Source organism: Gymnodraco acuticeps, unplaced genomic scaffold (assembly GCF_902827175.1).
Source record: "Gymnodraco acuticeps unplaced genomic scaffold, fGymAcu1.1, whole genome shotgun sequence".
Lineage (NCBI taxonomy): Eukaryota > Metazoa > Chordata > Actinopteri > Perciformes > Bathydraconidae > Gymnodraco > Gymnodraco acuticeps.
Window position 1 is genome coordinate 4,602,526 of NW_022990947.1, and position 19,818 is coordinate 4,622,343.

General features: G+C 44.6%; 1 protein-coding gene across 2 annotated transcripts in view; it reads right to left on the reverse strand.

The window, feature by feature from the left end:
• The window catches only part of LOC117558615 (netrin receptor UNC5C-like), a 211,804-nt gene that overhangs the window by 46,327 nt on the left and 145,659 nt on the right, over window positions 1-19,818 (reverse strand). For both annotated transcript variants that reach the window (XM_034234896.1, XM_034234895.1), the window contains exon 5: window positions 1,007-1,187. In XM_034234896.1, the coding sequence (XP_034090787.1) occupies window positions 1,007-1,187 (181 nt within the window). The remainder of the gene's footprint in view (window positions 1-1,006; window positions 1,188-19,818) is intronic.

Sequence of the window (19,818 nt, forward strand, 5' to 3'; positions counted from 1 at the left end):
GTTAAATCAGGTAAAGTACATTTTTCATATTTTCTTTCCTCATTCACTCCGCTGCTTCTCTCCCGCTCTGGTCTCCCTGTGTCTCTCCTTTCTCCTCACCTGTCTCACAAACATCTATAGCCACTCCATTTCTTTCCATTATGTTCGTCTGTTTTTTCCCCGCTATTATTTCACCTTGTCAACAGTGTCAGTCGAGCCTTTGTGAAGCCGAGAAGATTGAACCACAGATTGAACAATCTATTTCTGTAAGGATACATCAGTGTCAAACCACTCCATCTCTCGCTGTCTGTATCGAACACGGACTCATGCACGGTTATTTTTGATTGAAATACTCCGGCTAGTGATAGACACAGTGTTATACTTGAGAGAAACACTGCGTGTGTGGTATGTTTATGAGTTTTGCCATACATTGCTTTTTTCCTCCAAATGTTTCCTATCCTCTCATGTCAGCCTGGCATTTGGTAAAATGGAAATAGAGAAAAAACACGGCAAGAAATACAAGGCATCTTCCTCAACAAGCTTTTTCCTGCCAGACTTCAGCTCGGCTTGAAAACCAAACTCACACCATTCAGAACTGAGCATCTCAAAGTTTTTGTTGTTTTTCACAGCTGTTATCATGCCATATGCTGCACAATCCATTTGGTGTTGGTCTCTTGGCTGACAGCACAGATATTTGGAAAGCCCAAGTGTTTTAATTTAAACCTGAAGGCGTGATTGGTAGATTATAATTGGGTGAGGTGTGGGAATATAAAGCTAATTACAAAAAGAGCATGTTGGCATGGCAGTAGAGCTCATTTCATGTGGCAGATGGGGGCTGGGCTGGCTGATCAGATGCATTGTCGGTTAGCTGCAGCTAGCATTTAAAAAATGTCATATATGTGAAATATTCAGACACAAAACATGTCACCTACTGTACACACAAGAACACGGAAAAAGTTAAAGCTTTTTAGTGAGAATATAATGTTTTCATTCACACTCACAAATACCGACATGTTTGAAAACTGACCGTAAACAATAATCGTCGCTGTAGTGCTTCGTCTTTTGGCCACGATGTTCTTAGCCACGCAGGTGTAGTTGGCTGTGTCCGACAGACGGGCCTGTTTGATGATCAGGTTGTGGTCGATGGTGATGTAAAAGTTTCTGTCCTCTGCCGGGTCAATTATCTCTTCGTTCTTCAACCACTCCACCTGGGAGGGATAAAGACAGAAGAACATCAGATTCAAAGTTTCTCTACAATGTTATAAACAAAGAGAAACGATCAGAAAAAGGTCATGAGAATAAAAAGTAATTTGTGTTATTGTGTAATAACAATATTGAGCTTTTGACTTATCTGATTTTATGGTGGAAAGGTGTATTTCTGCTATAAAGTCAAACCAGATTAAAATATGTATTTTTTGCCGCTATATTATATATTGCCAGCTAAAATAAAAGTATAGGATCAGTCTATAATCTTGTTTTCACAACTGATGGTCTTGAAAGTGGTATTTATCTTAAAAAGTCTATAATCAAGTTGAGGGGATTTTGTATAATCCTGTTTGTCCAATGTTTCCATGTTTGAAAAAAAGGTACAATGAAAGATCTTATAATAGGATGCTGGTGTCATCTTATTTTCAATTATTCCCAACAAAAAAGCTTTGAAGATGTGTCACAAATCTGAGTAAATAAATACAATCTGAAAGAAAGGAAACTGTGGTGAAAACCAAGGCATTCTTGAATTTGCAATTATTTATCCTCTAGATAACACAGAAGATGCAATAACACATTGGTACAATTATTTTCATTTATAGTAGGTTTTAAAATAAAATACATTTTAAACAAGCCAATAAACACACTTTTAGGGTAGAAAATACTACTAATATACAATACATATTGAACAATGAAATGTTTTCCAACCCGACAAGGTTAATTAAGCAAGTCACAGAAACATACATTTGTAACAGCAAAGACACACATCTTATGGGCCGTTCACAATATGGGTGGCAGTGCAGAAAAGGAGGGAAATGTCCTGAACATATGCTTCCGCAAGGGCCGGACAGCAGGAAACTATCCTATTTACGAGCCTAATCACATTTCCTGAGTGCTGTATTTACTGGTCCAAAGCCTCATAAACTCAGCCTGTCCAAGCTTTATAGCAAGCACATAAATGTCCGAGCCACGTTGTTTGATTCACGTAGTTTAATTTCCTCCTCCCTTCACATTAGGAAATGGGAATCTCAGATGCAGAAAAGAGGAAATTCAGTGTTATTCTTCAGCTTACTGTCTGCTCAGCCTCGGCTGTCAGTCTTCTCTCAGTTATTCTACCTGCTTCCCTCTCTGATCTTTAGAGATTTGGCAGTGCTCTTTTGGCCATGGGGCTCACTGTAGCCTTGCATTCTCAATCTTAAGTGAGATGCCGTGTGACCTTTTAGATTCTATTATAAAGGAAAGGTTATACTGGAGGGAAAATACGACAAACAAACCACAACACACGTATATATACAGTTCAGTGTGAATGTTCAGGCAAAGAGTTCATGCTCGAAATGTACAAGTGCAAAAAAGTGTAGGTGCTAAACAAATACAAATACAATGTGTGTAATACAGACTTCCATTCATACATGCTCAGAATAGTATAATAAGCAGTGGTCAAAGAGGAACACTATCTTTGCATTGCCAGCACCAATTGGGAATAGCCACAACTTTACTACATATAACATTTCCAACAGTTCTCTGTTGGGTTGATTTGGGGACTACGTAAAATATTCAAGCACGCAGGGCAAGTCACTGTAATCCCCCTTGATTCCCCCCCGAAAATGTATGTTATGGCCCATTACGCTGCTAGGAATATTGATTTGAATAAAGGCAAGACTTGAGGCCATGATTAAAAAGGTCCACCATGACACAGCTTAGTCACTTATTCTGATAGAAAAGCAAACACAAATCTAAAGTGAAGTAAATCCACATTATAAAACAGAGTATGAGTAATTCTCAAGCCTCTTCAAACACGTATAATAATAATAATAATAAATTCGATTTTTAAAGCACCTTTCATTGCTAACAGCAATCCCAAGACTCAACACTCAGATTTAGAACTAACTAAGATTTAGATGTTGTAACACTGCTGTTCATATATTGAACCATTTGATTAGCTTCTTTGTTACTTAATTTGAGCCAACACTGTTAATAAACTACTGTCAGTCAACAAAATCCATGAGGACAAACTTGTCTTCCTCCTTTAAAAAAGTAACTCGAAGTCCACTTTCAATTAACCTGGGGGACCTCTGCTTTATGAATTGCTTACTCGATTCCTTCTGCAGTGGTAAAACAAATGCACAAAAGATAGATGATAGTGTGTGTATGTGTGTGTGGGCTTTTGTTAAAAGATAACAACTTTAGAATGTTTTTCTAAGTAATCCTTTAAAAGTACTCCATAAAATGAAGAACACATACAAGGCTGTGATCAAACATGACTTCCATTGTAGGCATTATGTATTAATGTAATCCGTTGTTCATGTAATCAATTCATGAATCATTCTAGCTTGTGCCGTGAGCTTAGGGATTGTTACAAAATGTCATTAGAGCATAACATTATATCTGAGATGTAGGATCAGATCATGTCCCATCAAAATACTCATACTAATACAGGCCTATGATGGCAGCTGATATTAATAGTAGTTGTGTGATGATGTAATGAAAATAGCCACAGTCTTTGATGATGCCTGAAGGTGGAAGCTTGTGAGACTGATGTGTGCTCTGCTGGGTTCAGACAAAGAGACCACATGTGGTGGCTATACTACCACTGCCACCGCATCATTAGCCACAGCTGGTGTCAAAGAGAGAAATTGTGTGTGTGTGTGTGTGTGTGTGTGTGAAAATGGCAAAGGGTGGCTGATTGGATCAAGCCAACCTCAGGGGAGAATGTGTATTTGTTATTTTAACTCTTGCCCCTGCATCACCTCTGTCTCCCCAACACACATACACGCAAGCATGCACGCATGGACACATGCACACACACCCCCACACACACAAATGACAATACTTCAAAAGCTTGCATTATGTGATCACAAACACCATACGACAGCTTTGACACACTAAAACATGCACAAACATAAGCAATGCTATTGTCCTCTGTTTAAACTGTAACAGGATTTAAAAAGGTTCAAGAAGAGTCCAATCCTTTTTTTCCTTTAGACAAGGAAATGAAATGGCTTTCTTTTCAAAGGGATAGAGGCTTTGTCTGATCAATTACACACTTCCTTTGTTCATGTTTTATTTCGGCTTGACCCAATGACTGACACATACATTTTACCTACAGGTATAATTAAAATCTTGAGCGCCTGAATACAAGATAAAAGCATATTTGTCTTTCCTTAGTTCTTCATAATGTACGTGCTTCTAGTGCTGGGAATCTATAGGTTACTTACGTAACCCCAGTTCTCAGAGTAACATGAAGTGAGATGTCTCACTATGGGATGCGCCTCATCGCGGAGCAAACAGAAGCATCAATCTCATTACGCCAATCCTGATTGGCTGGTGATCTTGACGTCAGCGTCAGGGAATTCACCCCCTATAAGTAGCTTGCTCCACGACGCATGCGTCATTCAAAATAAGCACCTCTTCTCGCTTCACCATAGCAAGGAGGGCCGTCTGGTGAGACATCTCACTTCATGTTACTCTGAGAACTGGGGTTACGTAAGTAACCTATAGTTCTCATTCATAACACTCCGTTCGATGTCTCACTATGGGAAATTGTAGCTCCCGTATTGTCAGACGAGCTTATCTCAAAAATCACCAAACCAACCAGAACTTAACAGGTAGAGCTCTGACTCAACCAGGTGCCCAGCACTGCTTGAGTCACACTGGGAGCAAAAGGTCCAGCCTGTTAAGAGGCGGACAAAAGTGAGCGGCGAGGACCAGCTCGCCGCTGCACCAATGTCTTGGATGGGAGACATCCTGGACAGAGCCCAGGATGCAGCCAGACCCTGAGTCGAAAGAGCTCGCGGACCCAAGGGTGCCTGCGAACTCTGACTCGTATGGGCCCCAAAGCAATTGCTTCCACAAACCAGTGGGAGAGCCGTTGCTTAGTAACAGGCTTGCCTTTATAAGGGTTAGCCCAGGACACAAGGGGTTGGTCATTATGACGAAGCACCCTTGATCTGTCCCTGTACGTGCGTACAGCACGGGCTAGACACGGCAAATCCGGCCGCTGTTCCCCGGAGGAATACAGTGGCGGGGAGGATGCCTCAATGTCAAATGTGGTACCTGAACCAACCGCCTTAAGATAAAGGCAGGGTTGGGCTTCAACCACACTCTGTTTGCCCTGGGGCGAACTGAGTGCATGAAGACTGTACAGATAGTGCATGAGTGCCACTGGCTCGCTTGGCAGCTGCCAGGGTCAGCTTCATGTCACACTGTATTCAGATTGTACCACTCACGGGCCAGGCCCATAGAGCCAAGCGCTCTGGGTGTGGGTGAAAGATCGCCCCCCCCGCTTGGGACAGTATGTCCCTGCGTAGTGGGAGCTGCCATGGCTGCCCGCACAGCAGCTGATATATCTCCGCTAGCCAGTAGATAGCTGGCCAGTGCGGAGCTATCAGGATAAGTGTGTGGCGTTGTTCCCTCACTCTGGCCAGAGTTGGGGGTATCAGAGCCAGGGGTGGGAACGCGTACAGAAGGCCCGGGGGCCAATCGTGCGCGAGTGCATCCACGCCTAACGGTGCATTTAGATCGCGCATCGAAAAGAACAGCTGACACTGAGCGTTGTCTTTCGATGCGAACAGATCCACCGCGGCTCTGCCGTAACGCACCGACAGCTGGCTCACAATCCTTGGATGTAGAGTCCAGTCTGCATAAAGTGGTATACCTCTGGACAGTAGATCTGCCCCGAGGTTCCTCACTCCCGGTACGTGCGTCGCTCTCAGAGAGAGGAGACGTCTACTGCTCCATAGGATCAGTTTGCGCGCCAGTGTGTGTATATGGAGAGAACGCAAACCCCCTAGGCGGTTAATATACGATATTGTGGTCGTATTGTCTGTCCTCACGAGGACGTGATGTCCCCTGAGGAAAGGGAGAAAGCGTTTTAGGGTGAGAAACACCGCTAAAAGCTCCAGGTAATTTATGTGCTTCCGCTGGAGGTCTCTGCTCCAGAGACCCCTCACCAGGCGACCTTCATAAATACCTCCCCAACCTGTCAGACATGCGTCCGTGGTGACCACTTTATGTGAAAGGACAGCACCCATAGGTACACCTCGTACTAGAAAAGTCGGGTGCAGCCAGTGGCGCAGTGCCATTATGCATTTCACAGTAACCATCACTCTCTTTAGTTTTAGGGCGGCCACCCAGCGCTGAAACTCCCTCATGTGTAAGCGTCCCAGTCATACGACCAGGATGGCTGACGCCATGAGCCCCAGCAATCGCAGGCATGATCTGAAGAGAACATGTTTGCGCAGCTGGAAAAGAGCGAGACAAGCTCTGAAAGCTTTCACTCTTTCCGCTGACAGGCGGGCTGAAAAGGGCACCGAGTTCAGGTGTAAACCCAGGAAGAGTATAGTCTGCGCGGGGCACAACATGCTCTTCTCTGTGTTTATTATGAAACCCAGGTTGAGCAGGTGCTTTACGAGGACATTTGTCTGCGTAACAGCCTCCTGCTCCGACTGTGCGAGAAGCAGCCAGTCGTCCAGGTAGGTCGCCAGGCGAATACCCTGTTGTCTTAACGGGGCTATCGCGGCTTCCGTACATCGTACAAACACCCTTGGACTGAGAGACAGACCGAAGGGGAGTACTCTGTATTCATAACAGATCCCCTGAAATGCGAATCTCAGATATTTCCTGTGTGGGTAATATACTGGGATGTGAAAATACGCATCTTTCAGGTCGAATGATGTGAACCAGTCGTCTTGTCGCACGAGCCGCAGCAGAGATGTGTGAGTGAGCATTCTGAACTTATATCTTTTTAGATATTTGTTCAGAGCCCTCAAATCAAGTATTGGCCGAATTCCGTTCCCTCCCCGTTTGGGAACGAGGAAGTACTTGGAATAGAAGCCGCCCTGACTCTGCTCGGCGGGTACAATAGATATAGCCCTCTTTTCTAGGAGTGAGAGAATCTCTCTCTCCAGAATATGGGCTGACTCTCCTCGGGCCTGTGAATGCAGAATGCCCGAGAAGCGAGGGGGGGTGACAGCGAATTGGAGTCTGTAGCCCCGTGTTACTGTCTTGAAAACCCAAGCAGATGATGTGAGCATCTTCCACTGCATGCTCCTTAGAGCCAGTGGAGATGTCACGTCTCTTCCCCTCTGAGTCTCTATTTGTTGTGTTATGGGGCCCTCTAGTGTCTGAACACAGTGGTGCCCCTTTTCGACAATATCCACCGACACTGCGCATGCGCATGACGGTGGTGCCTTCACAACCCCAGCCGGCACTGCGCATGCGCGGTGGTGCCTTCACAGACCCGCCTGTAATCCACCCTTTTGAGAGATGCCGTAGCTGCTCTCAGAAGGGGAACAGTTGACGGGCTGTTTATTGGTTTTATTGTTTTTCTTTTCATTTTTTTTGAGCTGCGCCCTCAGCCCTCAGCCTGGATGCGTCAGCGGCAAATGTTTTATGACAGAAAAATCAACAAATGTGTGACATGTGTTTGTGCGGACTTGAGGATGGTGTTGAGGCATCTCTCGAGGCGGCGGGAACACATTTAGAGCTGGGGAACCGTGGACTTCCAGCTCCGTCACAGAGGGGAGAAGGGGGGGGGCTGTCACGCCGCTCGCTTCTTCTTCCTCGACTGCTGGCCGAAATTCTGGGTTGGCTGCGCCTGAGCTGCAGCCGGAACCGGAGATTTTCTAGGCCAGCTCACCCTCGTCTCCAGCCTGGGCTGGGGACTCGGGGCGGGCTGCGACCTCTGCGTCTTCGGTGCTTTAAACCGAGCAGGGTTCGAGGCAGCTTGGGCGAAGGACTGTTGCTGCGAAGGACTGCTGCTGCGAAGGACTGCTGGACTGCTGGACCCTTCGAGGGAGGCAGAGGTGGAGTGCCTCGTCCTCCTTCTTTTTCGACTCACACCTCCTTTGCATGGAGGCGAGAGCGGAGCCGAAAATTCCCTCGGGAACGATGGGCATATCCAGCATATCCTCCTTTTCCCGGTCTGGGAGGTTGGTGAGGTTGAGCCATCTCGCTCTTTCCTGCACCACCATGATCCCCATTGCCTTGCCCGTGGCCTGGACGGCGCAGCGTTGGACACGGAGACAAATGTCCGTGACCGCTGCCATCTCGAGTGGCTGCCCCGGGTTACCCGACAGGTCCTCGCAGAGCTCCGCTTGGTAAGCGGTTAGCAGCGAGGACACATTCAGGGCCCTGGCGGACAACGCTGCGGCTTTGTAGGACCGTTCAGTCATTGTCGACTGAAATCGGTCCGACTTTGCTGGCAGCGTGGGGTTCCTGCTTGGTGACGGGCCCATCCTCGGTAGGAGGTGGGCCGCTACCAGCGGGTCCGTGGGCGGTATGCGGAGCAGGCCGAGCTTCTCCATTCCGTCACAGTCTAGGGAGGAGGCACCCTGGATTGGGACCTTGTTGCTGAAGGGCCGGTCTCTCCACGAGACCGACACCTCATCCAACATCTCCGGGAAGACCGGAAGGAGTTGCCTCTTCGTCCGCGCTGCTTGGGGAAAATGTTTCCCTTCGTAGCGGGACCTGGAGGTCTCCTTGGCCATTTCAGGCCACGGGATGTCGAGTCTGGCCGCGGCGCGTTTACACACGGCCTGCAGGTCCATGCTCAGACAGGGCGAAGCTGGTGTGCTATCGCCCGGGAGAGCAGCCCTCGCTCCAGGCTTTGCAGCCTGAGCCGATGACATGAAGATGTCCTCTTCATGTCATCCGACTCGGACAGGAGGAACACCGAGGCGTCCTCTTCGTCCTCATCGTAGTCCAGCTCCGCGGGTGAGACCATGGTGAGGTCTAACCGGGAGCCCCAGCTCGGTAAAGCGTGGGGTCCCGTTCCCGCGTGTCTTGCCGTCACCGGGTCCCGGCCTGCCAGGGCTCGGGATTCCGGTTCTGCAGCCATCGCAGATAATGAGCCCCAGACCGACACGGAGAGGGGTTCACTCTCTGCGGCGGACGCCCCCGCGTCTTGACTGCCAGCCGGCAGGTCAGTGGACATGGGGGGGTCCTGCTCCGACAGGCTAGCTTGGCCGGGGTTGTCGATAGCGCCTCGGGTGTGTTCCAGCCCGAGGCAGGACGAGCAGACCTGGTGTGTGTCTGTGCCCGAGATCTTCAACCCGCAGCCGCAGAGTCGAGCCACCGAGTCCCTGACTCCTCTGGTGTGAGGGAGAGAGGCGTCCATCTTGTTCGCCTCGTGGCGTGGAGAGGACCCGCTCTCAACAGGTAAGTTGGGAGAAAAAAGGTGTTACCACCCTGTCCTTAATCCGGAGAAAAGGACGGTGTGGGTCTTTTATTCCCGGAGAATACTGACTGGTGTGACAGTATGCTCCTTTAATCCTTTCCTCCTCCGTGGGGAAGAGAAAAGAAAAAGCTTCCTCGCTACCGTGGTGTCGATAGTGAGGGAGCGAGCAACACACCTGTTGCTAGCTTGAAAAAATCAGACCTACCTTACTTTCCGGGGAAAGAGAACGGCGAGGTTGATTTCAATACTAACTGGCGTTAGTATTACCGTCTTCCTGCAAAGCAGAAGGAGTAGCCGGCGAGCGCCCGTCGACCGAAATGGTTATATTTGGGTTCAGTCTGTGGACCGTTAAGCTTGTCAAAATGTGATACATTTGAATAAATACTCCTATTTGTTTTCTGACTCCTATTTTGTGTTGTGTGCAATATCAAAACCGTAGACAAGTGTAATGTATTGCTCTATCTATTGAGATATTCATCTTTCTTTGGCAGTGGAACAGAGGCTTGGTCTCATGCTGTGCAAGATAAAAGTAGGCCAAGATAAAGTATAGAGATATATACTCCCTTTTGTAGCTCTGGAGAGCAGCACAACATGTTTTGAAACGCAAAGCTTTGCTGCATATCTGCAACTGAGAGCAGGAACATCATAGTCACACTGTGTCACAAAGACAAACACAGTGTACATCTTGCAAAAGCAAAACAAATGGCAGACCACAGAGCAAGAAGTAAGATAAAAAAGCAAAGAATATCTATGACAAATGCTAAAATATGACATGCTTTGTAGAGCCACTACAAAGGGTCTCATATGGGAGTTGATAACAGCGCAGAGATACAGGGTCTTTGGGTAGAATCTGCCACTGAATCACAACATTAATTTTTCAAAGTAGCAGCAGGCGCAAACACACAGACACAATAAAGTTATGACGAAACACAAAATACAGCAGTTACAATAAAATCAGATTCTGCAATCGGAGACATGCAGGGAAATCAAGCTGTACTATGTGTGTGTGTGTGTGTGTGTGTGTGTGTGTGTGTGTGTGTGTGTGTGTGTGTGTGTGTGTGTGTGTGTGTGTGTGTGTGTGTGTGTGTGTGTGTGTGTGTGTGTGTGTGTGTGTGTGTGTGTGTGTGTGTGTGTGTGTGCCTGACTTTAAATCACTGACGTGTTAGTATGATTATCCTCCTGATTAGCTATAGTATCTGGATCCCTTTAGGAGCACAGATGAGTGGGTTAAAGAGCTACCAAAGTGATTAATCTACCTATATGTGGGCGTGGACTTAGTATGTGTGTGCGACAAAGTATTAATAATCCCAACCCCCAACCTCCACCGCCCACTTCAGCATGCTCTGCCACCTCATATCATGGCAAGCTGAGACCAAGGTGTTGGAGGAAGAAGGGACATTAAAACAGAAAAGGACACAGAGTTCCCTTTGTATCAACTTATCAAATGAATTGAACTTGGGCAGTGCATTTATTTTTGAATCTCTTTAAGTAAAGAGGGGAAACACACCAACACATTCAGACATTTTCAAATCAACTTAGCACATCTTTGTATGAATCACACTGAGGATGTGGCATAAGGAGAAAATAAACAGATTGCATCCCAGATATACAAACGCAAACCTGTCTCAAAGAAACCATATTGATATGACATATTTGTTTAGCCAAGCTTGTATGAGGTAAACACACAGAATGATGCAATGATTATGGTTGAAGGCTACTAAAGTAAACATGCCATACGCTTTTATTATACTTTTCAATATTGAACTGTACTTTTAAAAACCTTTAGTGAGCGATTTCAGTTGTTTGTTGCAGTGAAAACAATTATTCTGGTTTATTTGTGACCCTTTAAAGGAAAATGTTGTAAATGTTGAAATGTAGGTTGATGGCTTAGCTGTCAGCTCCTCTTGATGTTTTGTAGAGACCGTTATATGCATCTTTGGAGAAGCGTGATTCCACCTTAAACAATGTCCTTCCCCAATCATGATTACCTCCTATACCCCCTCTCCACCAGTGCACACACTCAAACACACACACACACACACACACACGCGCACACTGCCAGATGTGCAACACTCATTATTATTGGCTCTGACTGGCATCTAAAGAGCCATCACAGTAATTGGCATGCTTGTTTCCATTATCAAAAACCCACACATGCACGTATGCTCACACAGACATGTTGACAAAGCCACATGCACACGCACACAAACTGCAATATGCCAACCCAGTTCTCAAGAGCCTGCTCAGTCCAGTCAGCAGAAAGGGAACTGAGACAGAGATAAACAAGAAAGGAGAGAAGGAGGACATTAAAGCAAAGAACAAAACCACATACTGTATGAAAGACAGTGAGGTAAGAGAGGGTCAGAGGAAGACGAAGAGGTGGAAGGGATGCAGGTATTAAGAAAAACACAATGGTGGAGTGACAGTAGGCTGGAAAAACATAGAGCAGGTTGGCGAGAATATATTGAGAAGCAAAGACAGAGAGCGGGAGGATGAGAGATGAGGTTTGGCACAGAAGTCCATCCATCTTTCTCTTCTGCTGCCATCAGCTTTCTTGACACAAACACAGACAATTGGCTATAACTGTCTGTGTGTGTTCGTCAGAGGATAATACCAACAAACGCCACACACACAAGCACACGCATGCACAACCATTCACACACATCTCCCGCCTCCTGATGTGTAGCTAAGTAGAATAGTAATCAAGCTATTCATTAGTGCAGTAACAAAGGCCATTACTGGCTAATCAACAATCTTCAAACTCAATCGAGGAAAGCTAATAGAAATGTAATCCAAGAGTGCACATGAATATGCGCATCGATATTAGACAAAATAATTAACTCATTGTGATAAGATGAACAAAAAGACGTTGTTGTTTCAAGCAATTACAGGAGAGTAACCATCATTGTGTAAAAAAAAAACCCCCAAAACAATTTGTCCTAAACTGTTTGCCTCTTCATCAAATAAATGTAGCACTTAAACTGAAATCTAACACTTAATGTACCAAATAAAACCACCATGACACACCAGGAAGTGTATATTTTATTCCTCATTCATGGTGGTCACTGAGTATAAAAGAGCTGAGCCCAGAGACTATGTTAAAATACTGGACCCTGCTGTACCACTGTTTCAACACTGAATAATGTGGATGCTAAATTACATTTATATGATAAAGATACATATCCATCCATAAATATACAGTAAGAGGGAGTATCTTACATTGGGCCAATACAGACTATAAATATATCCTTACTAGATTTGCTTTCAGACCACACAGATCTGTTCTTCCTGCACATCTGTTTTCACATAATTAAGTAAACAATTACTTTTAGATGTATATTCTCTAACATTATCACTGAAGTACTGTAATTTGCAAGTGCAAAGTGGCAACCATTCATCTGCTTTGTGTGTGTGTGTGTGTGTGTGTGTGTGTGTGTGTGTGTGTGTGTGTGTGTGTGTGTGTGTGTGTGTGTGTGTGTGTGTGTGTGTGTGTGTGTGTGTGTGTGTGTGTTCATCCTACACTGTGACTCTTCTCTTGGCATCTCTAAACCTGCCAATTTGTAACATGTAACAAATACAAATGGCTATATTTTAGTGCCAACAAAACCTCTAAACTAATTGTCCTCTCTACTTCAAGGGCTATACCTAACTCCCACTAACACACTCTTCTTCTACACTGAACAAAAATATAAACGCAACACTTTTGTTTTTGCTCCCATTTTTCATGAGATAAACTCAAAGATCTAAAACATTTTCTATATACACAAAATAACCATTTCTCTCACATATTGTTCACAAATCTGAAACAAATCTGTGATAGTGAGCACTTCTCCTTTGCCGAGATAATCCATCCCACCTCACAGGTGTGGCATATCAAGATGCTGATTAGACAGCATGATTATTGCACAGGTGTGCCTTAGGCTGGCCACAATAAAAGGCCACTCTGAAACGTGCATTTTTGCTTTATTGGGGGGGGTCTGAAAACCAGTAAGTATCTGGTGTGACGGGTAGGGTTAGGGTTAGGGTAATGTTGTGAATCGAGTGGCCCATGGTGGTGGTGGGGTTATGGTATGGGCAGGCGTATGTTATGGACGACGAACACAGGCCACTCGATTCACAACATTACCCTAACCCTAACCCTACCCCTCACACCAGATACTGACTGGTTTTCGGACCCCCCCAGACCCCCCCAATAAAGCAAAAATGCACGTTTCAGAGTGGCCTTTTATTGTGGCCAGCCTAAGGCACATCTGTGCAATAATCATGCTGTCTAATCAGCATCTTGATATGCCACACCTGTGAGGTGGGATGGATTATCTCGGCAAAGGAGAAGTGCTCACTATCACAGATTTTTTAGATTTGTGAACAATATTTGAGAGAAATGGTTATTTTGTATATATAGAAAATGTTTTAGATCTTTGAGTTCATCTCATGAAAAATGGGAGCAAAAACAAAAGTGTTGCGTTTATATTTGTGTTCAGTGTATCTGCACTCTCCTGTTAGTAACCCTTACAATGAATAAAACAAAGCCTATCTTCCTTTTTTTTCGGGCCATGAGTTTTAGTCCATCGCACATACAGCAATCCACATAAACTAACTCAAATCTGACCTATTCCAAACGTTGCTTGCTACAACATTTAATAAAGCATGCACAACTGCTGATAAACCAACAAACAACAGGGAGATGTTGTGCAAAAACACAAATGGACACAATTAAATAAAATCAACTGTCTATAGGGACAGAAAACAAAAATCAAATACAGCACTAAGAAATTATTTTCCAGGCTTTATTTAAGAACATTATTGATATCCGTGCAAAAGTCGGAAAAGGTTGTTTATAATAACCTTGCCACTCAGTTTTATTGATTGGGTGGAATGTGACTTTCAGTAACCTACATTATTTCTGTGTCATTTCATATCCTTGTCTTAATTGGCCATATGTCCTGGTGTTTCTGTCTGTATCCTCACTGGCTACACTTGGGAGGTGATTAGGACAATCCTGCTGCCCACTACTACTATGGGGAATTTACCACAGACACCAACCCACAGCGCACGCCAGGACTGGGCAGGCCAGGCAGATTGTGCAGGTTAACGTAAGGTCACTGTACATGTGCACACATACTGGATGCCAGAGAGGGAAGCGTACGCGTGTATGTGGATTTCAGTGTGTCTGTATATGTGTGCATGCCAGCATGGGATTTCAGAGGTTCTGGCAGCTTAATTAACTAGATCCATGCGAGTGACATAAAGACCTAATTAAACACACTGACATAACTGGGTCGCCATCGACAACCATCCCACACTGATGTTCATAACACCTTTGATTAAAATGTGGACTTTTTTAATTTGCACTTTTTTATAGGGTTTTTATCGTATTTTTTTCCCTTTAATCAATGCAGAAAATATGTATCTTTGTTATTTTGCTCCTACACTGTTATACAAGACATCGATCACACTAATCCGACAGAAAGACAGCTACAGTCTTCCCTTGAAGGTTAACCTTAATATTCAAATACCTTTTCATATAACATAATGTAGTATCTTTGGCTGGTACCACTTTACAATAAGACTACCCTTATAAAGGATTCATAAAGGGTTTAGAATTATGTTATTAATTAGGTTGTAAACACTTTATAAATCATTAAAAAAAACATTTATAAACCAGTTCTAACATAGAACTGTACATCAACACAGGCTCACTATTTGGCAAGATGACTAAGCCTTATATTGGATACCTAGCTTACTTTTGGCACATTTCCACTGCAGCGGGGTAGCCCCGTTTAAACGTCCTCGCTCAGGCCTCGGGCTGCCTCGCTGGCCGTCCGAGGCCGTGGCGCATTTCCATTACAGTTTAGGACATGGGGTAGCAACGCAGTGTAGGCGGGGCATCTGTGCAGAGACATCCTGGAAAACTTTCACAATATCGAGTTGTCCCGTCGAGCTCCTGCTGGATTTTATCATCCCCAATGAGATGTAGGAACGTCGTCACCTCCTCGGTCGACCACGTTGTGCTTTTCTTTGACGTTGCCATTTTTGTAGCTCCTCCGTTTACAAAAATGCTGTGTATAAAAATGCTGCAAGCTTGCTTCTAGATATATATGCGACGCTAGGGATGATCTTGCGCGCGATCTTGTGACGATTCTCTCTGACCAATCAGCAGTCGAGAGTGTTGACGTCACTAGTTCAGCCCTGGCCCTGGCCTGATAGAACCACGATTTTATGGGGCCGGAAAAAGAGGGGAAAAGTACCCGCTAGCCGGTGCTACGCTATATGGAAAGGCCACCAAAAACTGGCCTGGCCGCTTGAGGACGATTAAGGACGCTTAAACGGGGCTACCCGCTGCAGTGGAAATGCGCCATTAAGTCTTCTTCATCAGCCAGCATCCTTGGTATCTGTTGCTCACTGAGTTGATTCCCCCCCTTCCATCTTGATGTTTCTTGGCATCTCTTTATGACTATTTATTTACGAGTTACTAACATTTATAACTGCCAAAAGGGAGCCTTATTGTAAAGTGTAAAACACATTCCTATGTATTAATGAGTTACTACCATTTCTAATAATGTAAGGCTTAGCAGTACAGATAAATGTGGGCTCACTATTTGGCAAGCAACCGGTCACAGTTGCCCTGTTTATCTCATGTCAAAGTGTTCACAACCTAATTAATAAATTAATCACAAACTATTCGGAAACCCTTTATAAGGGTAGTCTTATTGTAAAGTGGTACCCTTTGGCTCACTTATCAATTTGATTGTTTGTAAAACATTAATTTAAAATCTGCAAAATAGAAAGTGTAGAAATGAAAGATCATGTTGTGACTTCTCTGCTGAAATCAATGCGTGGGCAAGAGCAGATCGTTCTAAGGGGTCTTGTACATTAGATGAACTAGGACTTTGTGTATGTTTTAAAATAGTGGATTACTACCAGGAATTAAATTGTAGTTGTGGATCTAAGATGAAGCATGTGTATAAAAAAAGGGTCCCCGGCGTGCAGCATTGTGAGGAAGAGCAGAGCGCTCTCCAAGGTGTCCCACACAGACAGAACTGGGACACAGGAGGACACCCAGTTGGACAAAGACCTATTTATAACATACTACTCCACTGCACCTTGGTACACTTCCACTGAAAGATGCATGGCATGCACATATGATACATGAGTATTATTTTACTCAGCCGTGACGTGCCCTTGTGAATGAGATTCTAAATATCATGTATTTGTATTATATCATTACGCATCAGTTGTTTTAAAAAATGCAGGGCATACAATAACTGAAGTAACTTGTTTCTACAGTGTGTCCCTGAAAGTATAATAAAGCGAACAAAGCTAATGGCTCCCTTTGTGCAATGTAAGCTCATAAATGATAGAAAGGAGAGGAAATAAGAAAAGGGAGACCAAGTATGGTCAGGTGAAATGAAGGAAAGGAGAGAGGAAAGGAAAGGAAATATAGGTGAAACAAGGAAGCTGCTCAGCACTAAAGGAGGTCACAGATGTGCTGAACAGAAAGCCTGAATTGGCATCTCTAGGGTGCACACACACACACATACACACAAACACACACACATACGCGCGCACACACGCACACCATTACCTCTGAGATTTAACACAGGTGCAGATGCTTCACAGTGATCTATTAGACTCACCCTCTCATGTCAACATTCAAGAGTGGAGAGAGACGGAGAGAGGGAAAGATGGATGGGGAAACATCTCAAGAGAGGGTTGGATAGAGGAAACTATTCCACGGCAATAGTGAGAGAAAGATAGAGAGTTAGGAAGGCAGTGATTATGGTGGAGGAGGATGAGGAAACAGGGAGTGCAGGCTAGGAGCAGATATCTGTTGGTGATCCATTAAAGCTAACCTAACATTGTTAACAAAACGAGAGAGGAGGAGAGAGAGAGAGCTTGTGGAAAGACAAAGAAAGTGCAATGCAAAGGACCAATGAAAATGTAATGAGGCGGTGAGACTGAGGAAGAGAAGAAGCAATTTGGTATTTATATGCGATGTCAACAATTACGGAGAAGATGATGGAAGGGGAGCAGAAGGAGAAAGAGTTGCTGAACGCAGAGAAAAGGGGGTGGTGGGACTATATTAAGGAAAGAAGATATACTGGGGTAATATGTTAGGCCCAACACTTATGAAAACAAAAGAAGGTAAGTCAAAATCATGTGAGGAATGCAGGGGAGAGGAGGGAGGAAAAGAGAGACAATTATAAAAAGACAGGAGAAAGCTTGCATGGATAATACTTTACCTCACTATCCCTTTCAAAACATGAGGTGTGTCAACAATCCCGCTTCTGACAGCTTTCCCAACCCATTTCTGAAGCATCAATTAAAAAGGCATCGCACAGATGGACTACCAGTTTGGAGCATTGAGAGATGGGCTGCACTTTGAGACATAGTGCAGGTGATTCGTGAGTAAAAGGGAAAAAGAGATGTGAAGAAAGCGAAGGATGCAGAGAAGAAGGGCGGTGATGCAGAAGTTTGCAAACCATGAAAGAAAGCATAAAGTATTTCCTGACTGACAATCAAATAAAATCACATTACAAAATACTGTTCAAAAACTGTTCAGACCGAAACCATGATTTCTAAAGGGCATGTCAAACTAAAACAATAACAACATGAAATTAAAACTGCGGTCGCACTTGTGCGCGCAGTGATGAGCGGGCCCTCGCGTCCGTGCGCCTGTCGGGGAGGGCGGCAGGTCGTCCCGGCGTCAAGCAGACGTGCGCGAGTCCTGGGAAATGAGCCGTTTGTCATTTCTCTAATTTTCGCGTCCCAGACTCCCAGGTGCTCCGGCAGCGACCCGGAAACGGATGTCGAAGGAAAACAAATTTCTCTAAAGGGTCGTCGAGGATCGATTATCGAGGAGGCTGTCTGGAGGAGCCGTAACCGAGGATACACTGATTTAGAGGAGAGAGGAGTGTCTCTGGAGGAGCTATAACCGAGGGTACACTGAAGTATTCTCCTGAGACGATTTAAGCCAACAGTGATGTTTAAAAGAGGTGTGACGCATGGCTGGACTTCTGTCAAACGAAGCACAGCTCTGCAAACTGTTCCCGTTGTGATTATAAGTTATTTGAGATGATCAAATGTGCATCAGACTTTCTGCCCTTTACAGTTTGTTTACTCACTAATCACATGTCCCCTGGATGTTAGGTGATGTTACAGTGAGAACAGCTGCTGAGGGAAGTGCAGAAAGCAGAACAGTGTGTATAATATATATCGCTCAATAACAAATGTAACAGGCCTACATGTCACACTTTATTTGTAGGCTTTAGGAGATATCTACAAATAAACATTAGGGTTAGGGTTAGCGAGGGTGTGTGTGTGTGTGTGTGTGTGTGTGTGTGTGTGTGTGTGTGTGTGTGTGTGTGTGTGTGTGTGTGTGTGTGTGTGTGTGTGTGTGTGTGTGTGTGTGTGTGTGTGTGTGTGTGTGTGTGTGTGTGTGTGTGTGTGAGAGTTGATGTGCCAGGCAAACAGGCAGGCCTCAGTAGCTTATCTGACATATAATTGGTCAAAAATGGTACATTCTCCGTTAGCCTACGAGCTCCCCGTTTGAGCGAAGGACTATTACTTCTCAATGTAGCATGACATTGGATATGCGCTAAAGTTGTCCTGGATTGGAATTGTTCCGATCATTCCCCTATGAGGAGTTTGCAGAAATGTCCTTAAAATGCATGAAAAACGGCCATTTTTCTAAATGGCCGACTTTCTGGTGGGCCGGGCTAATGGAAGGCTATTTGAAATATGTGTGCAATCATAATAGCAATATGTATACAGCGTTTCGTGAATATTGGAAAAAGTATACGCGAGTAGTTTGGAGTAATTTGGAGTAATTTGTGACATGTAAATCGTAATAAATGGTGTATTCGCTGTTCGCTTACGACCTCCACGATTGAGCTTTAAAAAATGTTCTTCTCAATTTAGCATCATATTGGATAGGGGCTGAACTTGTGCTGGATTTGAATTTTTCCGATGATTCCCCTAGGAGCAGTTTGCAAGAATGTGCTTAAAATGCATGAAAAACGCACATTTTTCTAAATGGCCGACTTCCTGGGGGGCGGGGCTAATGGAAGGCAATTTGAAATATGTGTGCAATTATAATAGCAATATGTATACAGCGTTTCCTGAATATTGGAAAAAGTATACGCGAGTAGTTTGGAGTCATTTGGAGTAATTTGGGACATGTAAATCGTCAAAAATGGAAAGTTCTCCGTTCGCTTACGAAGTCGTCGTTTGAACGATCAACTATTCCTTCGCAATTTAGCATCACATTGGAAATGGGCTGAACTTGTCCTGGATTGGATTTTTTCCGATCATTCCCCTAGGAGGAGTTCGCAAGAACGTGCGTAAAATGGCTGAAAACCGCACATTTTAAAAGATGGCCGACTTTCTGGGGGGCGGGGCTAATGGAAGGCAATTTGAAATATGTGTGCAATCATAATAGCAATATGTATACAGCG